Raw genomic sequence first — 24,417 nt, forward strand, 5'->3', positions numbered from 1 at the left:
TGAGCATCATAGAATGCCAATTTAATAGAAGAAAGTATTCTTGCATTGAGGGAGTACTTGAGTGGAGGCCCAATGTCCTTCTGCTACCTTAATAGAGACGAGGAAACCTGAGCACTTGTGAGGGGGAAGAAAGGAGCTCATCAAGAGGCAGAGACTCAGGACACATGTACAGGCAGGGCACGGTGCCAGTGCGTAATGAAAGGATGAACGTAGGGCTGGGGATAAGGGTGAGCCCAGGACAGGTGACAGGAGGGAGAGGTGTGTGGAGGTGGAGAGAAATGGCTTTCAGGAACAGAGGCATGACATGCTGTTGACATCAGCTTAGACGGATTTTCTAAAGCGAAGGGATTTGTCTTATCTTTTGAGGAACTGAAAATTTAGAATGCTAAAAGGAAGAATAAAACTCATTTCATTGATTTCTTTTAGTCTTATCCACTGTTAAAAAAAAAAAGAAGAAGAAAAAGAAACGATTTCACAGAGAGTCCTCCCTCCTCACTTGCTAAAGAGAGCCTGCTCTCCGGGGGAACACTCTCGTGATGTTTTCAGGCTCGTTTGTATTTTCACTAGCTCTCCTTATAATCAATGAATGTGCCATAGAGACACAAATGACGAGCTGATATCTGGCTGTCCTTACATTTGTGCTCAGGCAATGGAGAACAACTTAAAAAAAATTTTTTTTCAGCCCAAGCAGCAAAGGGGTTATTTCCTTGGCTTACCATCCCTTACTTTTTACTTTTATCTGGGTGAACAGATTGGTATCCTACAGGTTTGGAAAGTGCCAGATGAAAAGCAAATGAAGGGAACGAGGAGGAGGGTAAGCAGAGTTAGCGCAGAGCTGGACAGGAAGACCCCGCCCCCAGGGACCACACGGCCAGCTTTACCTGAATGATGGTTCCAGAAGATGAGGACGCTCTGTCTTCCTCCTTGTCCTTGTCATGCTCCGAGAGGAAAGACCAAGAACCGGAAGACGGCTCTGCTTTCTTACCTCCATGCTAACACAGAGACCAAATCATTACCAAGGAGCAGCGATTTTTCCCTCCCTCAGCCAGCATCCCACCCCTCTTATTCATACAAGACTCATCTTCCCAGGCGGTGCACCGGTGGCCCTCAATCCCACCCCTCCTCCGACTGCTCATTTACGTCTTCTTTCAAAGCTGTGGTGACTCTCTCTGTAGCCTAGCAAACGTTTGAAAGTTGGGAGCCAGCTATCATCAACAGTAGAAGCAATGAAAAAGATGAAAAATCAAACAAACTGCGTTCCAGGAATTTAGCCGACTTTAGTAAATATAACTTTAAACATTAAAATGACAGTGTGAGGGCCATGTTTTTTTGGGTGGGGGTGGGGGTGGGTCAAAGATAAACTATAGATATTATAAACCTATCAGCTCAGAGGCAAATCAGCACCTATCTCACGCTGAAATGCATGCACCCATTTGGGCCCTGGCACCTCCTTCAATCTCCTAATTCTCTCTACCACACTCTTGCACTTCCAAAGTCTCGCGCATCCCACTGCGGCTTCCTCCCCTGGGAACTCAGAAGCTGGGAAAACCCACGGCCACTGAGTCCATTCTGGCCCCGTGCATTGCAGAACAGAATGGCTCTCCAGGGTTTCTTGGCTGTCGTCTTTATAGAAGCAGACTGCCAGGCCTTTCCTCTGCAGTGCTGCTGGGTGGGTTCGAACCACCTGCCCTCAGGTTAGCAGTCAATTGCAAATTTCTTGTGCCACCCAGGGTCCTTACCAAAGCGGTCTGCTCTGTCTGACAATGGAACTGTTTGAGGATTGATAAAAATGAGCATTAAATATCGAAGGGTTATACGAGAAGCCTTCAAAAAGTTTGTGGGCATATAGAATTAAAAGATCATGGGACTTTTCCATGAGCCTTTTGAAGCCAACTCATATGTGAGACATAAAACTATCAGTTGCTGGAATTCTCTCTCTCTTTTGTAGAAGACCCATTAGTTTTGTGCTTATTCAGGAAAAAAAAACCTTATTGTAGTGAAATAGAGCTAACAAAACGTTTCAACCACTGCGACATAAAAGCCGCATTCACTACGTTCACCTGCTGTGCAAACACCATCACTTCCCATTTCTAATTTTTTTTCATTACACTGCTTAAAAATGCTGTACTCTTTAAGACATCCTTTCCCTATTTCTCCTTCTCACCCGTCCCAGGTGAGACGGGTCTTGGTCTCAAGGACCTTGGTCTCTATAAGCAACTGTCTATTCGGGAGAGCAGCTGGTTTTTGAAGCAAGAGCTGGAAGCCGACGTCAGGAAAGACAACTCTAAGTGCCTCTGTTCACGAGTTGCAGGGAAGCAGTAAGACTCGGCAGGATCAGCGCAAACACAACGCTTCATGTCCTCGGCAGAACCATTTCAGTCAAAAACAAGAAATTCACTCTGGGAAAAATAAAGTTCCAGACACGAATGACCAGGAGTGCTGACTAGCACGCTCTGAAAATGTCAGAGACAGTACGTACTCACAAGTCAGAACATAACAAGGACCTCACCTCCTCCCTCACGCCAACAAGTAAGTGTGTCTGAATTACATCCGTCCTACTTTTAGGGTGCTGAAGTAGTTTTAGAGACACTTGAAAAGATCAGCCCTAATTTATTTTTCTAATCTCTAGGTTTCTATTCATTTTTAAGTTCTTTTGATGGGCCTTCTCCTATAAGCAACAGACTTGAACGCATAACCCACTTTAATGTGAAAACCAGAGTCCTTACTTCACTCTTCACGGACCCTTCCTCCGCCTCTTCGGCGACGGCAGGCAGCAGGGACATGGAGCCCGCTCTGTCCAGCTGAAAGGCACAGCACACGCACCCGGGCGGGCAGTCAGGCGGCCGCTCGGCAACCCGCGCTCCCGGCCCGGCTACATGTCTGCAGAGCTAATTTTTTACTAGTTCTGTCCGAGAGGCCCGCCCACAGCAGCAGCCTCCGCGTCCTGCACCTTTTTGCACATCATGCAGCCACATGCCTGTTTTTCCCCAATCTTGTTGTCAGGTGCCATCAAATCTTAGATCTTTTCGCCTGGATGGCCTCCCACCGTCGCTCATCCAAATGATTCAAGACTGTGATTCATGGCCGTGGATTAAGCACAGCCTTAGAGGAGACAAGCTGTACCCAATTTTGAGTCTGCAATGGGCCCCTGACTTCAATAGGAAGTGACTTCAGACGGTGGGGCTCCCATCTACCTGCCCGTGGAATTTCATAAGCCACTTGGGCACAAGAATTCTGGACAGAGTCCAGAACACACCCTGAAGACTTCGATTCGCTAGTTAACAATCTCAAGTGGAGTTATCTCAACTTTCAAAATTCCTTAACTGCACAGAATGTGGGCTCAAATGCCACAGGCCTTTCAGGGGAGAATCTAACCTTCAGCCACACTCACCTTCCAATCAGAAGCCTCCCTCTTGGCCACGCCACCCTCTTCGGGCGCAGAAGCTGACAGCGTTTCTTTCTCGGATTCGTGTTGCTCTTGCTTCAGATGCTGGTGAAGGCTCAGTACCGCCGTCTTCAAGTTCACCAACAGCTCTTCTTTTTTCTGGTTTAGACTCAGAATTTGCTCTTCCAGGCTGTTGATTTCTCCCTGTGAAGAAAACCCGTTTGCTCTGCTTGGGGGCGTTCGGGGTCCTTGGTTGTCCATCGGTGCCTGTGTCGTTGGGTAGACAGGATGAAACTTTTGCTACGCTGCTGCCGGGTGTGCAGAGCTGAGTGTACATCCCTGGCGCCCTGGAACACCACTCCTGGCTTCGTTTCCAAATAGCCTGCGGAGGTTATATAACCGACAGGATGCACGAGCCCCACCCAGAGCCTTGTGAATGAGAATCTCTGGGGCTTGAACTGAGGCTGGAATTTCTTCTAACAAGCCTCACAGGTGGATGTGCTCTGTGGCCCAGGCTGGGAGCCACTGCTCTCTTGTCTGCAGGGGACTGACGGGATTGGATCCAGGCAGCCAGTCCCAGAAACCTGCTCTTCAATCAGTTCCTTCTTAAGTACTGATTCTTAAGGAAGTTTGCATTTAGGAATCACTGAGAAAAAAACAACCCAGGTTTGAAACCTCACACTTTCATTATTGCCTCTGAAGCCATCATTGATATTACTAAATTCTTGGCTTTTTCTCAAAGTCAAAGCCTCCTGACAAACTCACTGCTATTGAGGCAATTCTGATTTATAGTGACCCTATAAGACAGGGTTGAACTGCCCCCGTGGGCTTCTGCAACTGCATCTCTTTACAGGAGTAGAAAGCCTTGTCTTTCTCCCAAATGGGACTAACTAAACAAACAGCAGTGACACTGCGGAGTGTCACTTATTGTAGAAATGAGGAACAAATGATTCTAAGTTTTATAATGCTACTTTAAAAAATGTCTTAAAAGGGGGATGGTAAAAAAGAGAAAAAAATGTCTTGAACCTGGTAGATATGCAAACCATTATTCAAGGAGGATTATGGGAGTATAGAACCCTGACTGGGAAAAAAAATTCCAGCTGTCACCCAGATAAAGATGTTTGTCTCTCGCATCTCTGATACAAGCCATTCAACTTCTGCCCAAACTCTAACCTGCTCCTTTTTAGGAAATCTTCATTATCAGGAACGACTGGACTTTTGTTCCTAGTAAGAGGAGGGCTTGAAAATGTTCATGGAGAAATGGAATGAGAAAATAATGGAAACTTTCCATGAAGCCTTTGAAGCTCCTGCCGAGATTCCTTAAACCTCTATTTCATCTCTGTTCTTAGAAGAATGGAGGGTAAATTCTAATCCCAGGATACTTTGCCTGCCATTGCTTTTGTGTCATCAAGGCAATGTCACCCCAGTGAAAGAGGCAAGTGATGTTTTAGGAGCCGTGTGAACAATCTTGACTTCAGGCTTGTGATCACTTTGAGAAGCACTGCTCTTTGCCATACATGCCCCATAAAACTATGTCTCGGCAGTCCACTGGGAGACTAAGTCTTATTCTAATGGATGTAGTATTATTTTGGGGAGATCCTGCACTTCTGAAATTTAATGTTTATTGGAAATGGAACATAAGCCACAGGCAACTTAGACTTAATTCAGAAAACTGTCATTTTCCCCAAAGCAATCGCAGGAATTTGGGCTTCAGGCCAAATAATAGCATTGAAAGAGGAATGTATTCAGTAGCAGAAGGGCCAGGGCTAGGAGCTGATAGCCCTTATCTAAGCCATGTCTCTGAGTAGTTGCAGCTATCTTAACATAACCGTTATATTGGTAGTTATTGTTCACTACTTTGTACACAAAGTTGTAGTTATTGTGTTTTTTTAAGTCACTTTTATTTTAAGAATGCCCTCTATGCAGAATGTGTCTTTGTAATATTCTGTATCACAAAATGGGAAGTAGGTAGGAAGTACTGCTGCATGCCAAAGGATGATGGTTGAGGAAAAGTATTTGTGTGACTATTTGAGTTACCAGCTGAACTAGCCTTCCTCTTCTTGAAATACCATTTTAAAATAACAGCTGGCAAACAGTACTTATACACTTAAATATTAAAGAATTTTTCAGATGAGACAGGTGATGTGGTAGATGTGATTTTTATATATCACCTAATGAAATTTGGATGATCTGCATAACTTAGTGTAAGAATATTTTACAAGTGATCAAGCTTAGTGTTATAAAATCATACACAGGTGGAAGAACTATCCAAAGCACAAGATCAACCAGGAGGGTGCAATGTAACAGTATGAAAAGTTGTTTGACCTTGCCTCAAGTTCTATTTTATAACTACTTTAACCAATGAGCAAGGACCACATGTAGAGGCTAAGTGTAGTTTCAAAGAAGAATGTCCACAACTACTCAAAAATAGCTGCTGAAATCTTCCTCCCCCTCCTTTTCAACTAATTATCAGTGTAAAGCAGGCTTGTCTTTGTATATTTGAGGCAAAATTACTTCAAAGGATTGAAGCAGAAGCAGAGGAAAATCTAGTTGACCCCTCTGAAGTCAGATACTGAAAGAATTTGCAAAGATGTATAATTGTGGGATTCTTCCCACAACTTTTAGTTTTGGGAAATTGCTATTTTCATTAAAGTGTTATTTATATTAAAATTTAATGGCTTCCTTATTACTTAAAAAACCAAAAGAGATATATTTTAACTTGCTCAGTTTTAATTTCCACATTGAGAGATACAAGCAATATTAAAAAAAAAACTATTTGGCATTCGGGATAATTTTTGAGTTAAAAGAGAAATTTTACATTTTACAGTCATTAACACTCCATTAACGAGTCCACCGCTTACGAGCTGTGTCACCTTGGACCCCTTTCTACTTCACGTTAAGTGTTAACCATCTTGTTACAGTTCTCCCTTGTTTTGATCACCAACCAACTGCTTCCCTACATCAACTTCACGGCAGGGAAAACGCAGCTCTCTCAACGTCCCTGGCACACAGTCAGGCTTTTTCATTATAGACACACTAATTCAAAAACAGCCTGAAAAATCTCTGGGGGCAGAGGGTTAGCATACAAACCGTAACTGGGTCTACAGGGCATTGTTAAGTATGGTATGACCCAGGAGACATGTACACACTGCTTAGCATACAGAGTCTTCGCTCTAGCAGTGTTCAGGATCTTACCTCGAAAGGGCCAGGCTCCTTTCCAGAAAGCTAGCTGGCTATGGCTAGCTACTAATAGCTATGGCTTCTCAATCCCACCCACCGCCCAAAACCACCTCCAACTCATTGCTGTGGCATCAATTTTGACTCCCAGTGACTCTATATGGTTTTTAAGACTAGAAAATCTTTGACGGGAAGAGACAGCCTCATCTATCTCTTGCGGTGCTGCTGATGGGCATGAACCTCAGACCTCTTGGTCAGCAGCCCAATACTCATTGCATGATTTCTTACAGCTATAACTTTTAAAATAACTATGACTAGATAACCAAACTTTATGAAGTAGGAATGGAGAAGAATGACATGCAAAAAATACCTTCAAATTGAATAGTCAAGTAAGCAGGGTACTGTACTACCACAAAGGCTTATAAACCCCAAGAGTCTAGTACATGATTGTTAAATGAACTGAAATGTGGATGAATAAATGAAAAAAAAAAAACCAACATACCTGTACCTGTGGCAAGTTGGCAACTCTGTCTGGTGACACACGTTCAGGGGAAAACTCAGCTGAGTAATTATTTAAGGTCTCTTTCAACTGTTCAATTTCTCCATCACATTCATCAATCTGCTCTGTGGCTATCTATAAAGTACCAAAAACAGAGAGAAGAGAATCTTGACATACGGGCTCAGGTCTAAATTGATGATTATTTCGAATATCTAACCTCCCTGGGTGACCCAAAGTGAACACACTTTGCTACTAACTGAGAAGTTGGAAGTTTGAGTCCACCCAGGCCTGAAAGTCCACGCCCCTAAATGAACGGTTTCAGCAGAAAGGGCCGGCAATCTGCTTCCAAACAATTAGTCACGGAGCACAGTTCTACTCTGACTCATGGTGTGTGTGTGGGGGGGGTGGGGGTGGGGGGCATCACCAGGAATTGGAATTGAATGGGAAACAATAGATTTAATAATGTTTTTGGATCTTGTCAGACGTCCCAGTTAGCTACTGCCAATGTGTACCCAGGAAGTTTCTAAATCAAGAAATGGTAAGTTAAGTCGAACATTTTGGAAAGCTGACACCTGACTTTGCTCTACTGGATCGAGGGCATCTTGTTCAGTGCTCAGAGTGCTATTTGATACCCTTCTGGCCTCCATACTTCCGGGAGAGTGGCCTTATTAGCCTGGGAAATATCTTATGGCATGTTAATATGGAGGTGCTGACTACTATGGAACAACAGTACGCCACACGAGGGTGACATTACTGATTTGGGATGGAAACGTCATAGGATTCGAAAGTTCTGATAGCAATGATGATGAATTTTCCCAGTCGAGCCACACATTCACTTGGCATCCCTTGGACTCGGTGATAAACATTTTATGAGTAAAGCTCAGTGTGACCTTGCCGAATAAAGCTAAAGAAGAAGAGTAACTTCCACGTGGTGTGTGACTTTGCTGTTGTGAGGGGCTGCTGGGTCCATTCTGACGCATCGCGACACTGTGCACAACAGAGAGAAGCACCCCTCCCTTGTCGTGTGCCATCCTCACAATTGTCCTCACGTTGGCATTGCTGCAGCCATGGTGTCAATCCATCTGGTGGAGGGCTTTCCTCTTTTTCACTGCCCTCTCCCCCACTTTACCAAGCATGATGTCCGTTTCCAAGACCCGGTCTCTCCTGACAACATGTCCTAAGTACGTAAGACTAAGTCTTGCCATCTTTACCTCTAAGGAGCATTCTGGCTGTACTTCCAAGTTATTCCGCGAGCTCAAAACTTTGTGAAAGAAATGATATAATTGAAGGACGAGGTAAGACAAAAGGGGAAATACTATGAGCCCGTAATTAGAACCATCAGGGGTTGGGAAAGGAGAACATGGGTATTATTGCTTATGAGGCACTTGAGTTTTTGTTGAAGTGATATTTGGAAATAATAATGGTTGTACAACCTCAGAACGACAACAACAACAACAAAACTCACTGCCCTTGAGTCAATTTTGACTCATAGCAACCCTGTAGGACAGAGGAGGGCCTCTGTGGGTTTCTGAAGCTGTAACTCTTTCAGGGCGCAGACAGAATCATCTTTCTCCTGTGGAGAAAGTCGAGCCTGTGGTTAACAACCCCTCCACTAACCCATCACGCCACCAGGACTCCTGTGGGAGGCACAACCTGGTGGGTGCAAATGAGATCACTGCATTGAGCACTTGACAACTGATTTAAAATGGAAACTGCTCTGTTATGTATCTCGTAACACAACAAAAAATTAAAGTATGACACAGGAAATTACCTTCAAATGAACATCTAGCTATTTCCTCGGTGTGCCTCATCCTGAAGCAAAATACCTTTTAAAAGCAGAAACTTTCTGGCTAAGACAGAATTCTTCCTTGTCTTTTCTTTAATATTTAACTATGCTTCTGGCTGTAGGCTGGACATGAATGACCATGGTTGCTGCACACACCTGCTCCCCAACTTTCCATAATGAGCTATACCCCTTTATCCTCCCCCCCAAAAGACTTTGTCCTGCTTTCTTACCATGAGGAGCCTTACAGTAACCTGGCGGAAGAAGCAAAAGAAAGTACCACATTCTAATGATTTTTATGACTACCGCTTACTTCACTTTGAAATGCAGGAGGTCATATCTGACTTTCACTCTCACGATGAGATGGGAAATTCTAGCAGCGCAGTCTGATGCCTGACTTGGCACAAAACATAATTTCCTCGGCCGTTTCCCACTCCCATTGTGTGAGGAAGTCACTTTAAAGCAGAGTTCGGGCTGTCACTGTCTTTTCCTAACCAGCAGACCCGTAAAGAAGAACAAGACGAAAAGTAATAGATCAAGTTTTATATGATTTCCCCTTTCCTTCTTTTTGTATTAAGAAGAGAAGGACACCGAGTGCCAGATCGCCTTTCCTCCTCCCTGGGACGTTAGGAAATGATGGTGATTATCATAAGCCAGGCTCAACCGACCGCGAGAGCTAAGGCTCAAACTGGAGGGGACAGCACCCTCAAATCTTAGGAGATTTGAGAATAACGCGTGACCCCCAAAATGGTGCAAGAAGCTTACGAGGTAGAAAGAGCTGTTTTCTTAGAACCAGATGGTGTTCCTGAGGGAAGAAAAAGAACCCCTTCTCCTGAGCCCACAGAGCAGCAGGAGCGGGATGGAGAGTTCTAACCCAAAGCAAACGCACTGCCCTGGAGTCATTTCTGACTCAGGATGGCCCTAGGACAGGGTAAAACTGTCACTGTGAGTTTCCAAGACGGTAACTCTTTACGGGAGTACAGCCCCGCCTTTCTTCTGAGGAGCAGCCAGTGGTTCTGAATGCTGGACCTGGGGTTAGCAGCCCAACCACTATGCCACCAGGGCCCTGGGCAGTTCTAAGAGGACTGGGAAGTCCAGAACTTAGGGCTCTTCCAGCAAGTTTCTGTCCTTGTGGGAGTGTTGTCGACTTAGGAATACAAACTAGAACAAAATGCTCGTTTCTGTCTAACGATGATTCCCAGGATAGGGAGCGTGAGATCTGGGGTTTAGAAACTCTCCTTCTTGCCCTTTCTGAAACTGCTCTGCACACAATCTGTGAGCAAATCATCCAACACAGTCGTCGTCGATGTGAGAATAAGGACAATAAAGTGCTGTTGTGTCCACATCGTGTATGTGAGAACAAAATGAGATGAGCAATAAGCCAGAGACCGAAACATTTACATTTTACTCACTGTCTAGGTCTGCCTGCCGCGTGAGATTGCAAATGTCTCCCCTCTCCACCCCCCTTGCCCAGGCTTGACTCTTCCCACAATACCTACTTCATGACCTAGTGATACAACAACGCTTAATGGCACTAAACAGACCCTGACTACACTTTGATATGATCAACCAGAACAAGGGTAAGAATTGAGAAAAATAACCCAAGCTCATCTATCCCGGATAGTGATGTGGGAAGTGGCCACAAGCATCAACCAGAGCAACACCGGTCTGCCAGGGGCATTTGATCTGCCCGTTTGTCAGAAACGAAACAGAACCAGCTCCTGCTGACCGTGTTCGGTGACGTTGAAGTTCATCCCACGCACCGCTCACCTTCAACAGCTCAGTTTGCTCTTGAGCCACGTTTTCCAGCAGCCTGACATCTTGTACCAGCTGGGCGGTCCGCTGAAACACAGGCAGAGGCTTCAGGCCTCTCTGCGGTAAACTCAGTTCCGCTTGGTACGATACGATCTCAGCGATGGTTTTCTTCATGGGCCGTAGATTTTCAAGTATGACCTTCAATTACAGAAAGGAAAAGCAAATGGCATATGTAAAAAGGGGGAGCGAGGCACTGCTCGACTTAATGATTTGAAATGAAAACAATGTAATCAGGCTTCATAGAGTCTATTTTTGTTTTGTTTAATCATTTTATTGGGGGTTCGTACAACGCTGATCACAATCCATCCATCCATCCATCCATTGTGTCAAGCACATTTGCACATTTGTTGCCCTCATCATTCTCAAAACATCTGCTTTCCACTTGAGCCCCTGGCACCAGCTCCTTATTTGTCCCCTCCCTCCCCGCCCCCCCATCCCTCATGAACCCTTAATTATTTACAAGTCATTATTATGCTGTCATCTCTTACACTGTCCAATGTCTCCCTTCACCCACTTTTCTGTTGTCCGTCCCCCAGGGAGGAGGTTATATGTAGATCCTTATAAATGGTTCCCCCTCCCTACCCCAGCTTCCCTCCACCCTCCTGGTATCACCCCTCTCAGTACTGGTCTTGAGGGGTTCATCTGTCCTGTATTTCCCGTGTTTCCAGTTCCCATCTGTACCAGTGTTCATCCTTCCGTCCAGCTTGGTGCCCTCTTGACCAGAACCCTCACAGTTTCTATTTTTAAGCATTTGTTTAACCCAGATTCAGCATGGTTACATGTTTGTGATCTGGTCATTCACGATCTCATGAAAGGCTGGCTGGAATAAGAGCAAGCTACCAGCACCCAGTTACCCCTTGGGTCAAACCTTTCCTTCCTTCCCTCCCTTCCTCTCTCTGTAGAAAAGTTTTACTTGGTGTATTGTCACAGGCGGGGAACAATATCAGCGCAGGTCCTCTATCTTAGCTGCCAACAGCTAGCGCAGGGCTTTCCACATAACAGGACTGTTAGGTAGCAAAACAGGGGGTTGGTCCGCTCCATGCCTAGGGGCCCCCTGCAGGAGGTTGGAAGCCAATAAAAGTTAAAGGGCATGCGCCAATTCAGGCCCTTGAGCCAGGTGAGCTTAATTCAGCCAATGGGGTCAGCCAGTACCGTTGACCATGCCTCCCAGCTGAAAGCCCTAAAAGTCTGAACCTGGAGACCACTGCCCTCATTTTTTCCAGCTGCTCCTTGGCCTTCCAGTAGTCTCTCTCCCCCTCCCCCTCCCTCTCCCCCCCTCTCTCCTCAGGCCACCACGTGTGGGTGTGCAGCTCCATGAGGGTGCCTGTGTTCAGTTAACTGTAAAACCTGAGACTTCTATCCTTTATAAAAACCCACTTGGATCACAAACCAGGCGTCAGTGTAAATTCTTTCTCAAGTGAAGGCAAGAACCGAGGTATTTCCCATCTGAGGAATCTAAAAGGACCGCAAAACGCACATTTAAAAATTGAACTCCAATGTCTTGTCAAATTCCGTGAGCTCTAGAAACCCACTGTCACTGAACCAATGCTGACTTATCACTAGGGTTTCTGAGGCTGCAAATCTTTCCAGGAGCATCTTTTTCTGCGGAGCATCTAGTGGCTTTGAACCACTGACTTTGCAGCCTGTAGTCTTCAGCTTACTCCTAGCACCGCCAGGGCTCCTTATGAGTCCCAGAAGAACACCATGAACCTACTTTGCTTTACTACTATCGGATCTGTAGGGATTTGGATGTACACCACTGGCGTATTAGAAAAGTTAGCCGGTGTACTTTGGAGAGACTGTGTGTTCAGACCCAGACGACCTCAGTAAACAGATATCAAAATAAGCAAGTCACATGCCTACAAAAGTTGATTACACCATACTCCAGTCTACCCAATGTACACGGAAAGCATGAAAGGGTTGAAATATTGTGAGACTCACCCAAATGTGACGGAGACATGAAGTGAGCCCATGCTGTTGGAAAGATGGCAGTGATCCACATGCTCAACACAAGCGCACGACAAACGTTCAATTTGCTTAAAAATGTAACATCGATGAAGTACAGTCACAAGTAGGCTTGTATTTCATTTACTAGGCATTTCTGTTTCATTCCATCCTTGCTACCCCCCTGGGAGGGATGTAGTCAAAACCTCCATTTCACACATAATCAGAGACAGTGGGATACCCAGGCAAGGTTATACAGCAGAGAGAGGGCTGGGAGTAAAGCCAGGGAGTGCCAGATCTCGACACATGCTCTTACTCAGCAGGCTCAGGGAGAATGAAGGTTTATCTGCTGCTTGGTAGATTCCACCTCCTCTGCTAGGGGGCTATCTAGACCATTGTTCAGTGTAATCACCTCATATCAATTTAGAGGCATGACAGAGAGTCCAAGCAGAGACAGTTATCTAATGATTCAAAGTCACAGATGTGGTAAGTCATGTAGGTAAGACTGGCACTTAGTGCTCTTGGGGTTAGATGGTCACAGTTTTAAGAAAATTCAAGATCTGAATTTCACTGAGAGTCAAAACTTCCAAACTCTGAACTTTTAGGAAGAAATTAGGTGAAAAAAAAATAGTTTTAAAGCATACTGAATTATGATGATAACTTAATTAGAATTTAAAACACTTACAGTTATTCAAATCCAATTTTTTTCTCCCTCGCTTTACTTTGCTGGTTTTGGTTGGGTTTTAACGACAACACACTTTTACATACTAAAAAGTAGATATGGGGGGGGGGGCATGGAGGGAAAAAAGAAAAGCTGATACCTCAAATAGAAAGTAAATGTTTAGAAAATGATGGCAACATATGTACACATATGCTTGATACGATTGAAGTATGGACTGCTCTAAGCTGTAAGAGCCCCAATAAAATGATTTATATATATATATACATAAATTAAAAAATAGATATAAGTGTTATGAGAAAATACTTTTAATCATGATCCATGCTTACCTCTCCATGTTTAAGATTTTCTTCAGGTGAAAAGTCAAATATTTCTTTTGCTAACAGGATTGCTTTGATTTTTGAAACTTTCTTCTCCATTGCCTTGACTTCTGTTTCAATAGCAACCACATCCTACAATTTAAGCATCAATAAAACACTCATGGAGTTTAATAACCTATGAAACACAATCTATTGCCATTAACTCATCTCATATCTAATCAAAAAATGTTTGCCACGATTTCTCTTAAGAACTACAAAGTAGTACACAAGCAGCATGGATGCTCTCCAATCAAAATGTTATTCAATGAACAGGATGTCCCACAGTATAAGAACTGTACGGCCATTGAGCCCATTCTGACTCGTAGCACCTCTACGAAGAACTGCTTGTTCCTACGAGTAGTTGCATTAAAAATCCTCAGAGAACCACTTAGAAATCACTTTGCGAGAATACAAGTAGTATAAATACAAACCTTTTGATTTTTAAAAGAAAGTTCAGAACTATCTTCAAACTCTTCAGCTTTACCTCTGGGATGCATTTAAACACCTAAGTGCAAGTGGCCTGGCATTTTAAAAATGCCCTCTATTTGAAGTAGGTGATAAAGTCTCTCCTGGGAAAACACCACAGGAGCTGGGAGACCGACAGGATTTTCTTGTCAATCCCCTAATGAACTATTGCCAGAGAAGGAGTCCTCGACTTACTTTTTAACCTACTCAAGTAAATTTAAACAATGGATCACTTAGCCAGGGACTAGTCTCTCAACTTCCAAAGCCTGGCCAAGACTCTGAATGAAGATGCTATTAAAATAGAAGTCAAAATATGCGCTGCAAACTCCACAGATGGAAGCCCACGCGCACCACCGGAGAGCGCTCAGCCCTTCGCTTCAGAGCTCAAGTGTGGTTCTCGTCGGCAATAAGAAATTGCAGCTAAAACGGAAGAGAGCGAAAAAACGCCATAAGACTAGGCCAAAGGACTCAAGCGATAGAGGTTCTGAGGTCTTCCTACAGAAACAAACATCTTTATAGCAAATAAAGCCACAAGAACATATCTCTTTATTGTGGGGTCTCTAAATGATAAAGAAAAGTTAAATGACATTGGAATATTTTTGTCTGTGTCTTTTATTTAAGAAGCTATACAAAAGTATACATTGTATTTTAAGATCAATTCCATAAACAATTATAGAAGCATTTTGAAAGTTTGGACTACATGTCGACAACCAGGGATGTTTACTTGAACAATCATTTCCCTGAGGTTACACGAGTGTGTAGGGAAAGTAACTGAGAAACGAAAGGTAAAATAATTAGGAACTGCCTTTGTCTTCCCTGTGTGACTCTGTTCTTCAACAGAGGCCTCGCTTGTTTCAAACAAAAATAAATCAGTAAAGTCCAGTGGACACAGCAGGCCCTCAACACACGTGCTATTGTTGAATAAGAAAATTGGAACATTGTCTCTCTTAATTCCCTTCTTGTTAATCTGTGGTTTGAGTTTGACGGTATCACTTCTTACTGACAAAGGGCCATCCCTGAACTACTCTGATCTAGCTTCACCCCTTTCTAAGCAGCCCACTACTGGATGAAGAATGGGGATTTGATTTCCTGGTGTAGTTGTGCCGGACATTGCCAATACAGTAAACTATAACCCAGGAAATAGGACCACGAGTTTATCCAATCAAATTGTCTTCCACATAAGTAGGTGTGAATTAGCACTAGATTGTGACTTATTAAATGAAATGGAAATTTAAAATAAGAGTTCACATCTTTTCGGTGCAAACTTACATCAGCCATCCGCTGAATCTGTGGAAGGCTGTCCATGATTCTTTGTTGTAAAGTTGTCACTTGGCTACTTAGCAGCTGTACTGACTGTGCTAAGTCATCCGTTTCAAAAATTATGGAGAGGTCTTCCAGATCTGAGAAAATGGAATATAAAAGATTGTGCTTCTGTTCCGAATCTTCCAAAGCCATCTGGACAGGGAAAAGCAACAGGGAAAGAAAAAGGAGGCAAATTGATAACGGGAAGTGTGGCAGTTACATCAACTTGAAAGCATATAAAAGTGTAGGGCTGGTAGTCAACTGGTCACTCGGGTCACAGCCTGGTGGGACCTCCTTGTGGGCGTGGCCTTCTCATAAGAAGGGCCCTGGGAGCCTCCTCGTCTCCCCCTGCCCCCTGCCTTCCCCTCCCTGCTGGCTGAGCCTGATTGCTGCCAGTGCCCTGTGATGGGTCCACCGCCATTGGATCTGCGCGACTCAGCACCCCCAAGCCTGTGATATTCCTGCATTCTGCCCCCAAACCAGTCGCCATGGCCTTCTCTGAATTGAATTTAATTGGCCCAGCAGATGCCCTCGAACCATTTAAGAAAACAAACACACCAAATTCACTGCTTTCGAATACCTTCCGATGCATAGTGATCCTTTAGGATCCTTTAGGGTAGGACTGCCCCTGTGGGTTTACCAGACTGCAACTGTCTATGGGAATACAAAGTCTCATTTTTCTCCCACAGAGTAGCTGGTGGTTTTGAACTGCTGACCTTGTGGATAACAGCCCAACATTGTAACCCACTATACCACCAGAACTCCAGGCTTTTTTTCAAAGAAACCCTTAAAAATAGAGAAATGCTGAGACATGTGTTGTTTGAAGTGAGCCAGGGCTTGGATGAACAAGAACTGTAGTAGCAATGACTTTTGACTTAACTGTTCCTCTATTCCCCAACTGGAATCAACCCCAATCGTGTTATTTCCATACAACAGAACGCTACTCGGTTATCAGAAGAATGATCTGCTGATACAGGTAACAAGCTGGATGAATTTCAAAAGCATTATGTAAGGCATTCGTGTAGAAAAGGCAAACTTATCATGATACAAAAAAAGACGGGGGTGATTACCTCGGGCTGGAGACAGTACTGGGGGTTACAAACTAAGCTTATCCAAAGTCATCGCAGAGCACACTTAGGATGGGTGTATTTCAGTGTATGCAAATTATACTTCAATAAAGTTGGGTGAAATATTTTTATTTTAAAAGCCAGTTTATGCTTCAATCATTCTGAATTACAGAAGCAATATTTGTGGGATCAACAATTGGCAATAAAATCATTTTATTATAAATACAACTTGGGCAAAAGGTGATAGAGCAATTTGAAGAAACTTTTAATTTAAACTTGATTGCTTAGAAGAGAGATTTGAAACATCTTTAGATGTCATTTTAAAAATCAGGGCTTGGAACAAAAAGAATAAGGTATCCTGTAAGGAGGATGACTATTTTCAGTAAAGGGCTAAGATGCACTAATCATATACAGGTAGTTATTTTAGAAGGACTTCTGTTTGAAAGATGCTATCAGGTTGGTCCTCTAGCAATAATTGCCTGTGGGAAAAAGAACTGCCCCTTCCCATGCCCCTGCTTTTCCCACCCAGTGGCAGCTGATAAACAAAGCCTAGCATTTCAAAATGTTCTGAGATTTGGGGCTTTGAGGGCCATCTTTGAATTTTATTAACAACCATCTGTCAACCTCATCCAGTGCAACACTCTTACTCAAAGATGGGAGGAAGTGAAGCTCATGGAAGAGAATTAGGTATCCAAACCATGAAGTCATGATCAGGATGAAAGAAGTAGACTCTAGTCTCCTATATCCCTCTGTCCAGTGCCTTTCACCCGCCCAAGCTTCTTTATGGTGCTTGGGAAGATTGCAGGTAAAGCACAGAAATCATCATGGTCAGCTGAGCTACTACCACATGGACTCTATGAATCCCTCAAACCATTGAAAGAACACTTACCTGCAGCTTGCTAGCATGCTGACTCAGCATCTTGGAAGAGTCATAGTCTACAGGATTGACCAGCAAACTGGTATTTTCTATCCAACCTTCAATGCTCTTCAAAAGGTCATTATATTCCTCCATCTTAATTGTGGCCTGAGAAAGAGACATGGACTCAATTCAGCCTGATCCCTTTTACTTGAGTTGGATGATTCCTGGAGAATCCACTGCTGTTAGCAGTGCTATATCAGGCCTTGCACGCTCCTCTCTGCATGCCTGGGGCCATCTGGCACCACCCTTCTCCTCCCGCTCCAAGTTAGTCTTTCCAATATAAGTCTAAACCTGACCACAAGGGGGAAGGCTATAAGTCATTCTATCCCAACTTTTGCCTCGGCAAGTTTCCAGCTGGAGTCTGGAACTACCAGGAGTTACTCTTTATTCCAGACTTCCATCTGAAAACTAGACTCGTACTTTGTCCTCCTGCTTGCTGTAGACCTTGTCTTTCTTTAAGACCAGGATCCTATCTTGCTCTTCCTAGGTCACATATACGACCCACCCACTCAGGACCCCTACTTGGAAGAGAGGGTGTATTTTGTTTCCAAATGGATTTTTCTTGTAGTTGGCTCCCTTCCTGGACCCAAGATTGAGCAATTTCCAATACTGGTCTTCCCACCTACTGGGAAGCACAAAGCTTTCCTGGAGTCCTGCTGTGGTTTGACTTTTACATAATCTGGGCTTCTGTTTGCCTGCTCAGACTTCCGACCTGCGGAAGGCCTAGCTAAGGTCTAGCATGTCTGATTCGTGAGCTGGGCACCACTTGAGTCATTTCTGTTAGCCAGCTCTGTTTCCACCGCCTGCTGTGAGAACCCATTCTACAATCTTCAACTAATTGCATTGATACACCTTCATGTCAGTCCCAACGGTGAGGCTGTCAGCTTAGTGCCCACTAGGCTCTTGCCTCCGGTCTGAGAAATGGCTATACAGAGGAAGCAGACTGCCTCTCTATATTTCTGTTTGTTTGAAACCCATCTCAATGCTATCACGTGATCTCTAGCTATGATGTGTTGCAGCCATACCTTATTTAACTGTGAGGTTCTCGATTCTGCTCTCTGTGCTACTTGCTGATACTGCTGCAAGGGGATCATCAAATTATCCATCCATTCTTGAGCTTGCCCTGGGTCCTGTTCCACAGTGTCCTGAACTTCAGAATCCAGCTCATTCAGTTTCGCATGCCAGAGATCTAGCTCATCCCACATTTTCTGGAGAAGGAAATCATCAATCAACTTGAAGGAGGACATCATGGTAGACTGTGCTAATGCCTAGTTTGCAACTCATATTTGCCCTTGCAAATCCTACCAAAGCACCACCACCACCGCCACAGCTTTCCATTTATGGCGAGTAACCACCCGTGATGCAATATGGGAAAAGCACCTGGTCTCAGCTCCTTCACTCGAACTGCATTTATTTGCGTTGGGATTGGCAGGAGAGGAGCAGGAAGATCCGGGCATTTCCAGAGGTGAACGACAGATGACAAGGCCAACGCAACCCTGACTTTTTAATAGTGACGAGGTCATGTTATAAGGGGCTGGGTGGAACTTGAAATCTGCTAAAAACAGAACTAAGAACAGTTCTGATGGGATTAAAGTTGTGGCAGAAAGTGCTAGGCGCGTGTACTATCCTTTCCATGTACCGAGTTGACCCGGGACTTGAGAAGGAGAACTGCATGTAACATGGCCAGTTTTACCTAAGAGTTTCCTCCCGAAGATGTTTCTGAAGGGAAATTAATTTGAAATTTCTATTCTTTTTTTTTCTTTCACAGTCTAAAGACAAGCTTTTAATACTTAATATCCTCATTAATTATGGCATTCCCAAGACATTACGAAAAGGCCAGTTTTGCCATCGCAGGCTCTCTCACCATTTGGGAAGATTCCCACCACGGGGAAAGCTAAGAACAACCCCTTTCAAGTGCAACCTTTGCCACAACGTCTCTGGGAGGTGGCACTGCGAGTGTGCCAACACTGGAATGCAGGCTGAATTGTGGGGAATAAAAGAAGGTTGGTACCTTTTGCATTTCTTGAGCCTTCTCAATGCTTTTGCTTTTCTGCTGCAACATCTTTTCAACGTTATGAAGCCCGTTGTTAATTTCTTCAATCTTTCTAGTCATTGCATATGAGGGTGAGCTTTTCGAGACTTCGCTGCTAATCTGTTACCAAGAAGAAGGCACATTTGGCTGAGAGGTATTTTCAGTATCCCAACAAGTAAATGGATAGTCATTCTGCTATGTAATTCTACTTATAACATTTTTTTAAAGATGATGGGAACGTAAAGCAAATGTGTGGTATAAAAGTGGATTAGCAGACTCGGAATCCCTTGCAATCCCACAATCCCTCTGCGGAGCAGATACCCGAGTGAAGTAAAAGCCAGAATACAAACAGGCAGAGTTACCCCTGTCTGCATCAGAGCATTGATCACAACAGCTAGAGGATGGACAGACAATGGAATACTAGGCATTGCTAGAAAAACCAACGATGAAATCACAAAGCGCCTCATGGCATGGATGGACCAGGAGGACACTGTGCGGAATGAAATGAGTGGATGACCAAAGGACAAATATTCTATGAGACCTCCATTAAAAAGAAAACAAGCAACAAAAAGCCTTTTATGCCAAGGTAACAGATTTTAGCGGTTACCATGGAGGGCAACCAGGGAAGGCGAAGAAGCAATGGGCTGGAGGGTGGACAGCTGGTGAGCTCGGTGAAGGGGAAGACAGTAATTCATCAGAAGGAGAGGCAAACTCGAAGATGGAAGGACAGGATAAACTATGGTGGGGATGGAGGGGCTGAAAGTGTCGCTAAGAGGCCTGCAGGAGCGAATGTAAAGTGGATGGTGTGAAATGCAAGCCCTCCCTAATTGACAATTAAAAACAATTTTTTTTAAACCGATGAACAGAAGTAGTAAAATGAAATCCCGAATAAAATAAATAAATAAAACGAATACACAAAATGTGTTGAATGTAATCTAGGAGATGTATCGAAGATAATGTGTGTGCTGAATTGAGCAAAACCACTGAGTGGAGTGTTCAAAACATACCCCGATCAGTCAAAGAATCTAAGAGCGGTCTGGGAGATAAACGATTTATGCCACACACTCTGCACTTGATGAGAAAATCTCTGCACAGCCCTGTTTCCATTAAAACCAAACGACTCTCCAGCTAATGAAAGGACACAAAACCACCACCTTCGTATTCATTTGCGCTAAATAACTTTGGAAAATGAGCCATTTCTCGGGAAGGCACAGAGCTTAATTTTTCCTGTGTGAATGTCCCAGTATCTATTTTTACAGCAATCGGAATTCTAGCAACAGTAATTTTTTTATCAGAATGATTTTCCTAAGAAAATAACTTTTGCTGAAAGAGATAATAAAGGGATGTTGCCAGTATCCTCCCCTCTCTCGCCCCCCAATGTCTGATTGGTTTGTGTTGTTTTTCTTTAAGCTATGTTGATAAGGCTTTCTTCAGGCAGCCAGTAAATCACCAAATAATGCATTGTGCCCTGTGTGTACTCCATTCAATTCTCAGAAGAACCACTATGTCTAAAGAGATCATATAGAGATTGGAAAACTGAAGCAGGAAACTTGATTGAGGCCACGTGTCAAGGTAGTCCTTGAACTTGTCCTGAGAAGCCCCGAATCTGTAGCCTCAATCCCAGGCACTACCCACAATGCCAGACTCTTGCTCCTTATATATCTTATCTGTGTTCCACAGATCCTCACGGTGCCAAGGCTGCTGCTTCGATCCTGTATTGGTTTTCTATCACTCTGTGACAAATTACCACCAAACAAAGTGTTCAACAGTCTGGGCTTTTTCTCTATGGCAGAAATTAATCTCACTTAGGTACATTAGAAGAAAACAATTTTTGTTTTATTTTTTTTGGCTTGTTTCTTTTTATTTATTTAATCATTTTATTAAGGGCTCATACGACTCTTATCACAATCCATATATACATCAATTGTGTACAGCACATTTGTACACTCATTGCCCTCATCATTCTCAAAACATTTGCTCTCCACGTTAGACCCCGACATCGGGTCCTCATTTTTTCCCCTCCCTCCCTGCCACCCCCTCCCTTATGAGCCCTTGATAATTTATAAATTATTATTTTGTCCTATCTTGCCCTGTCTGACGTCTCCCTTCACCCACTTTTCTGTTGTCCGTCTCCCAGGGAGGAGATTACATATAGATCCTTGTAGTCGGTTCCCTCTTTCCAACCGACTCTCCATCTACCCTCCCAGTATCGCTACTCACACCACTGGTCCTGAAGGGATCATCCGCCCTGGATTCCCTGTGTTTCCAGTTCCTATCTGTACCAGTGTACATCCTCTGGTCTAGCTAGACTTGCAAGGCAGAATTCCAATCATGATAGTGGGGGGGTGGGGGTGGAAGCATTTAGGAAGTAGAGGAAAGTTGTATTTTTCATCGTTGCTACATCACACCCTATCTGGCTCGTCTCCTCCCAGAGACCCCTCTGCAAGGGGATCTCCTGTGGCCTACAAATGGACTTTGGGTCTCTACTCTGCACTCCCCCCATCATTCACTATACAATTTTTGTTTTAAAGGAGTCATTTGAATGAAACAGAATGGCTGGCAGAATGGATTCTACCTTGAAATAAGTCAACTAAGACAAATCAGTTGCTGTTGCTACAAATACACAAGTTGCAGCTGAAATTTTCAACCCTAGATTTGGACGATTGATTTTGATTATTAATTCCCTTGAAAGGGGGAGTCATTTGTATTTGAAATATTCTTGAGAACAATATTTAGCTCTCAAAACATTTAGGATTGTCTTAAAATAAAATCAATAGTCCATGACACGTGAGAGTAACTCATAGCAGATTTCCTTGTGAGTTAAACCTGTAAGATTTGCTACACACATATATTAGTTGGCATGTTTTTGACATGGGTCAGATCATCCTCAGAAAGCTCTCTCATAAATTAGAGATGTATTCTCACATCTAAGTTTGAAATCTGATGTTTTGATAACATTTAAGGTCCAATTTACTTATCAAGCTATATTAACACCCCTAATAATGTAACCACTAGATATAGTAGGATTACTATAGCATTCTAGGCTCCGAAGGCAGCCTATTACTACTTTGTGATTTTTGATGCCAGACCAGAATTTTGTTCTGTGGGATCCAGTCTGCTGGTTTATAATTCAATCAATTGTCTTGCTAAGCGCTTGTCTCTCCAGTCCTATAAAACAATGATGCCCTTTTCTTCAAATCTGGCTTTCGGGTACAGCGATTTGCCCAGGTCTGTTTTATGAGAATTCTATCATCATTACAGCAGGTTCTGTGCTGAAAGCAATTCAGTATGAGTCGTGAAATCTGTATTCATATTGCCCTGGGTTCCAATTTCAAGCATTTACTATAAAGACCTTTTGAAGCCAAGTTCTGCTCGTGGACAAAACTTTGAGTGTTTCTGGTGTAAAAGACAACAGTGGAGTACAGTGTGATTTGTACGTCTTCTCTTTTAAGTGCAGGAGAAGAAAAACACCTTGAAAACTGAAAACAAACAGACCACCGAATTCTGTGACCCTGTCACTATCTCAGAGAGCCTTCATCCCAACAGACATTTCCACACAGTTATCAACCAAGCTCTACCAACGGTCTCCTTCTCTGTTCTTTCCCTCCGCAAGTGAACAGCAACAGGACCACAGACAGGACCATTACCTTCTCATCTAGGGCTTTGAGAGTTTTTCGGCATTCTTCCATCTGGGATTCAATCTCTGCCGGGACTATGGTATACAGCTCCGAATACTTGATTCGCGATTTTTCCATCATCTCCTCGAAGGCCAGCTGCCCTTTCTTAAGATTGCTCTGAAGCTCCTGAAAACATGAGCAGAAGTTTCATCACGCACCAGGCGGAGGGGCAATGGTTCTCCCCCTCACGGGGGAAGCCGCCTGCCGGCACATCCGGTGCCTAAAATGACCTAACTGGGCGTGGCAAGACTTCACCATTGATGCACAGGGACGAAGCCTGGGAGAGACTCAGGTTGGTCAGATGACGCCTTCTAATTTGTAAGAATTAAACTTGATACCTCTTCGGAGTGTCAGACCATTGTTGTGGAAAGGCATGACAACATCCCCTGCTTCTGAAGTAGCTCCCGGTAGAATTGTGTCTCAGTTGGCAGTCCTGAGCTAAAAAAGCTGCAAGTCGCGACACGTTTCAAAGAAGTTTTTCTTTTTTGGAGGGGGGTGAGGTGGGTAGGAGTTGTTTGTTATTAACTTGTTGCCATTTCTGCTGCTTTCTCCATTATCATCACAATGACTCAAGGCCACCGAAAGCCCTAGGCTTGAGCGACAAGTGTCTGCTTTCATCTAATTGGACAGCCCCCGCCGGGGCTCAGCTTCCTTGCACAGGGAGGGTTCCGGTTCCAGCACAGAATGTAGGTTTGGGGAGATAAACGACCTGAACAAATGGGCTATTGGCTGTGGCCTAGAAACCAAATCTGATCTCTGTTCTCCCGCAGTAATTATACAGGAGAAACTCGTTTGTTTGGGAAAATTTCCCAAAGATCAAGTGGAAAAGTACTTCTTGACTTTACTATGGTTCCCCACCCCCCACTCTCCTTTTCACAGTAGCTGTTCCGAGCATTATGTGTGTGAATGGATTGAGTCACTGCACTGAAGAATGATTACAATTTTAAAGGACTCTGGTGGGCCACTTTCCTTTCCTCCATCCTCTGTAGAGAGCAAATCGATTGAGGAAAAGACGAGGGACAATGCCGTGCCAACAAAAGGAGAGCTCAAGGTTTTGGTCCTGTGGGACCTCCTCTAGTCCAGGGGCCTCAGTCTCCATTCAGAGGTACACAAGGATGGCTTCCCTGCAAACTGCTGCTAGGAATTACTTTACTTTTTCAACATTCAGGGACCCAACAACATACAACTTTTGAATAAACTTCCAAACGTGTTTGTTTTTTTAAAATTATTTTATTGAGGGCTTGTACAATTCTCATCACAGTCCATACATACATCCATTGTGTCAGGCACATATGTACATTTATTGCCTCGTCA

The 24,417-nt window shown here is 43.8% G+C and overlaps 1 protein-coding gene across 1 annotated transcript in view; it reads right to left on the reverse strand.

Moving 5' to 3' along the window:
* The window catches only part of LOC123521399 (nesprin-2-like), an 86,353-nt gene that overhangs the window by 19,282 nt on the left and 42,654 nt on the right, over nt 1-24,417 (reverse strand). Inside the window, exons 15-25 of the mRNA XM_045287625.1 lie at nt 23,074-23,229; nt 19,406-19,546; nt 18,420-18,602; nt 17,365-17,499; nt 15,376-15,561; nt 13,612-13,734; nt 10,615-10,797; nt 7,065-7,196; nt 3,392-3,589; nt 2,727-2,801; nt 882-992 (exon numbers count right to left, since the gene is read on the reverse strand). Coding sequence (XP_045143560.1) covers nt 882-992; nt 2,727-2,801; nt 3,392-3,589; nt 7,065-7,196; nt 10,615-10,797; nt 13,612-13,734; nt 15,376-15,561; nt 17,365-17,499; nt 18,420-18,602; nt 19,406-19,546; nt 23,074-23,229 — 1,623 coding nt within the window. The remainder of the gene's footprint in view (nt 1-881; nt 993-2,726; nt 2,802-3,391; nt 3,590-7,064; nt 7,197-10,614; nt 10,798-13,611; nt 13,735-15,375; nt 15,562-17,364; nt 17,500-18,419; nt 18,603-19,405; nt 19,547-23,073; nt 23,230-24,417) is intronic.

Source organism: Echinops telfairi, unplaced genomic scaffold (assembly GCF_000313985.2).
Source record: "Echinops telfairi isolate 266 unplaced genomic scaffold, ASM31398v2 ScPeMD7_18;HRSCAF=68, whole genome shotgun sequence".
In the NCBI taxonomy this organism is placed as follows: domain Eukaryota; kingdom Metazoa; phylum Chordata; class Mammalia; order Afrosoricida; family Tenrecidae; genus Echinops; species Echinops telfairi.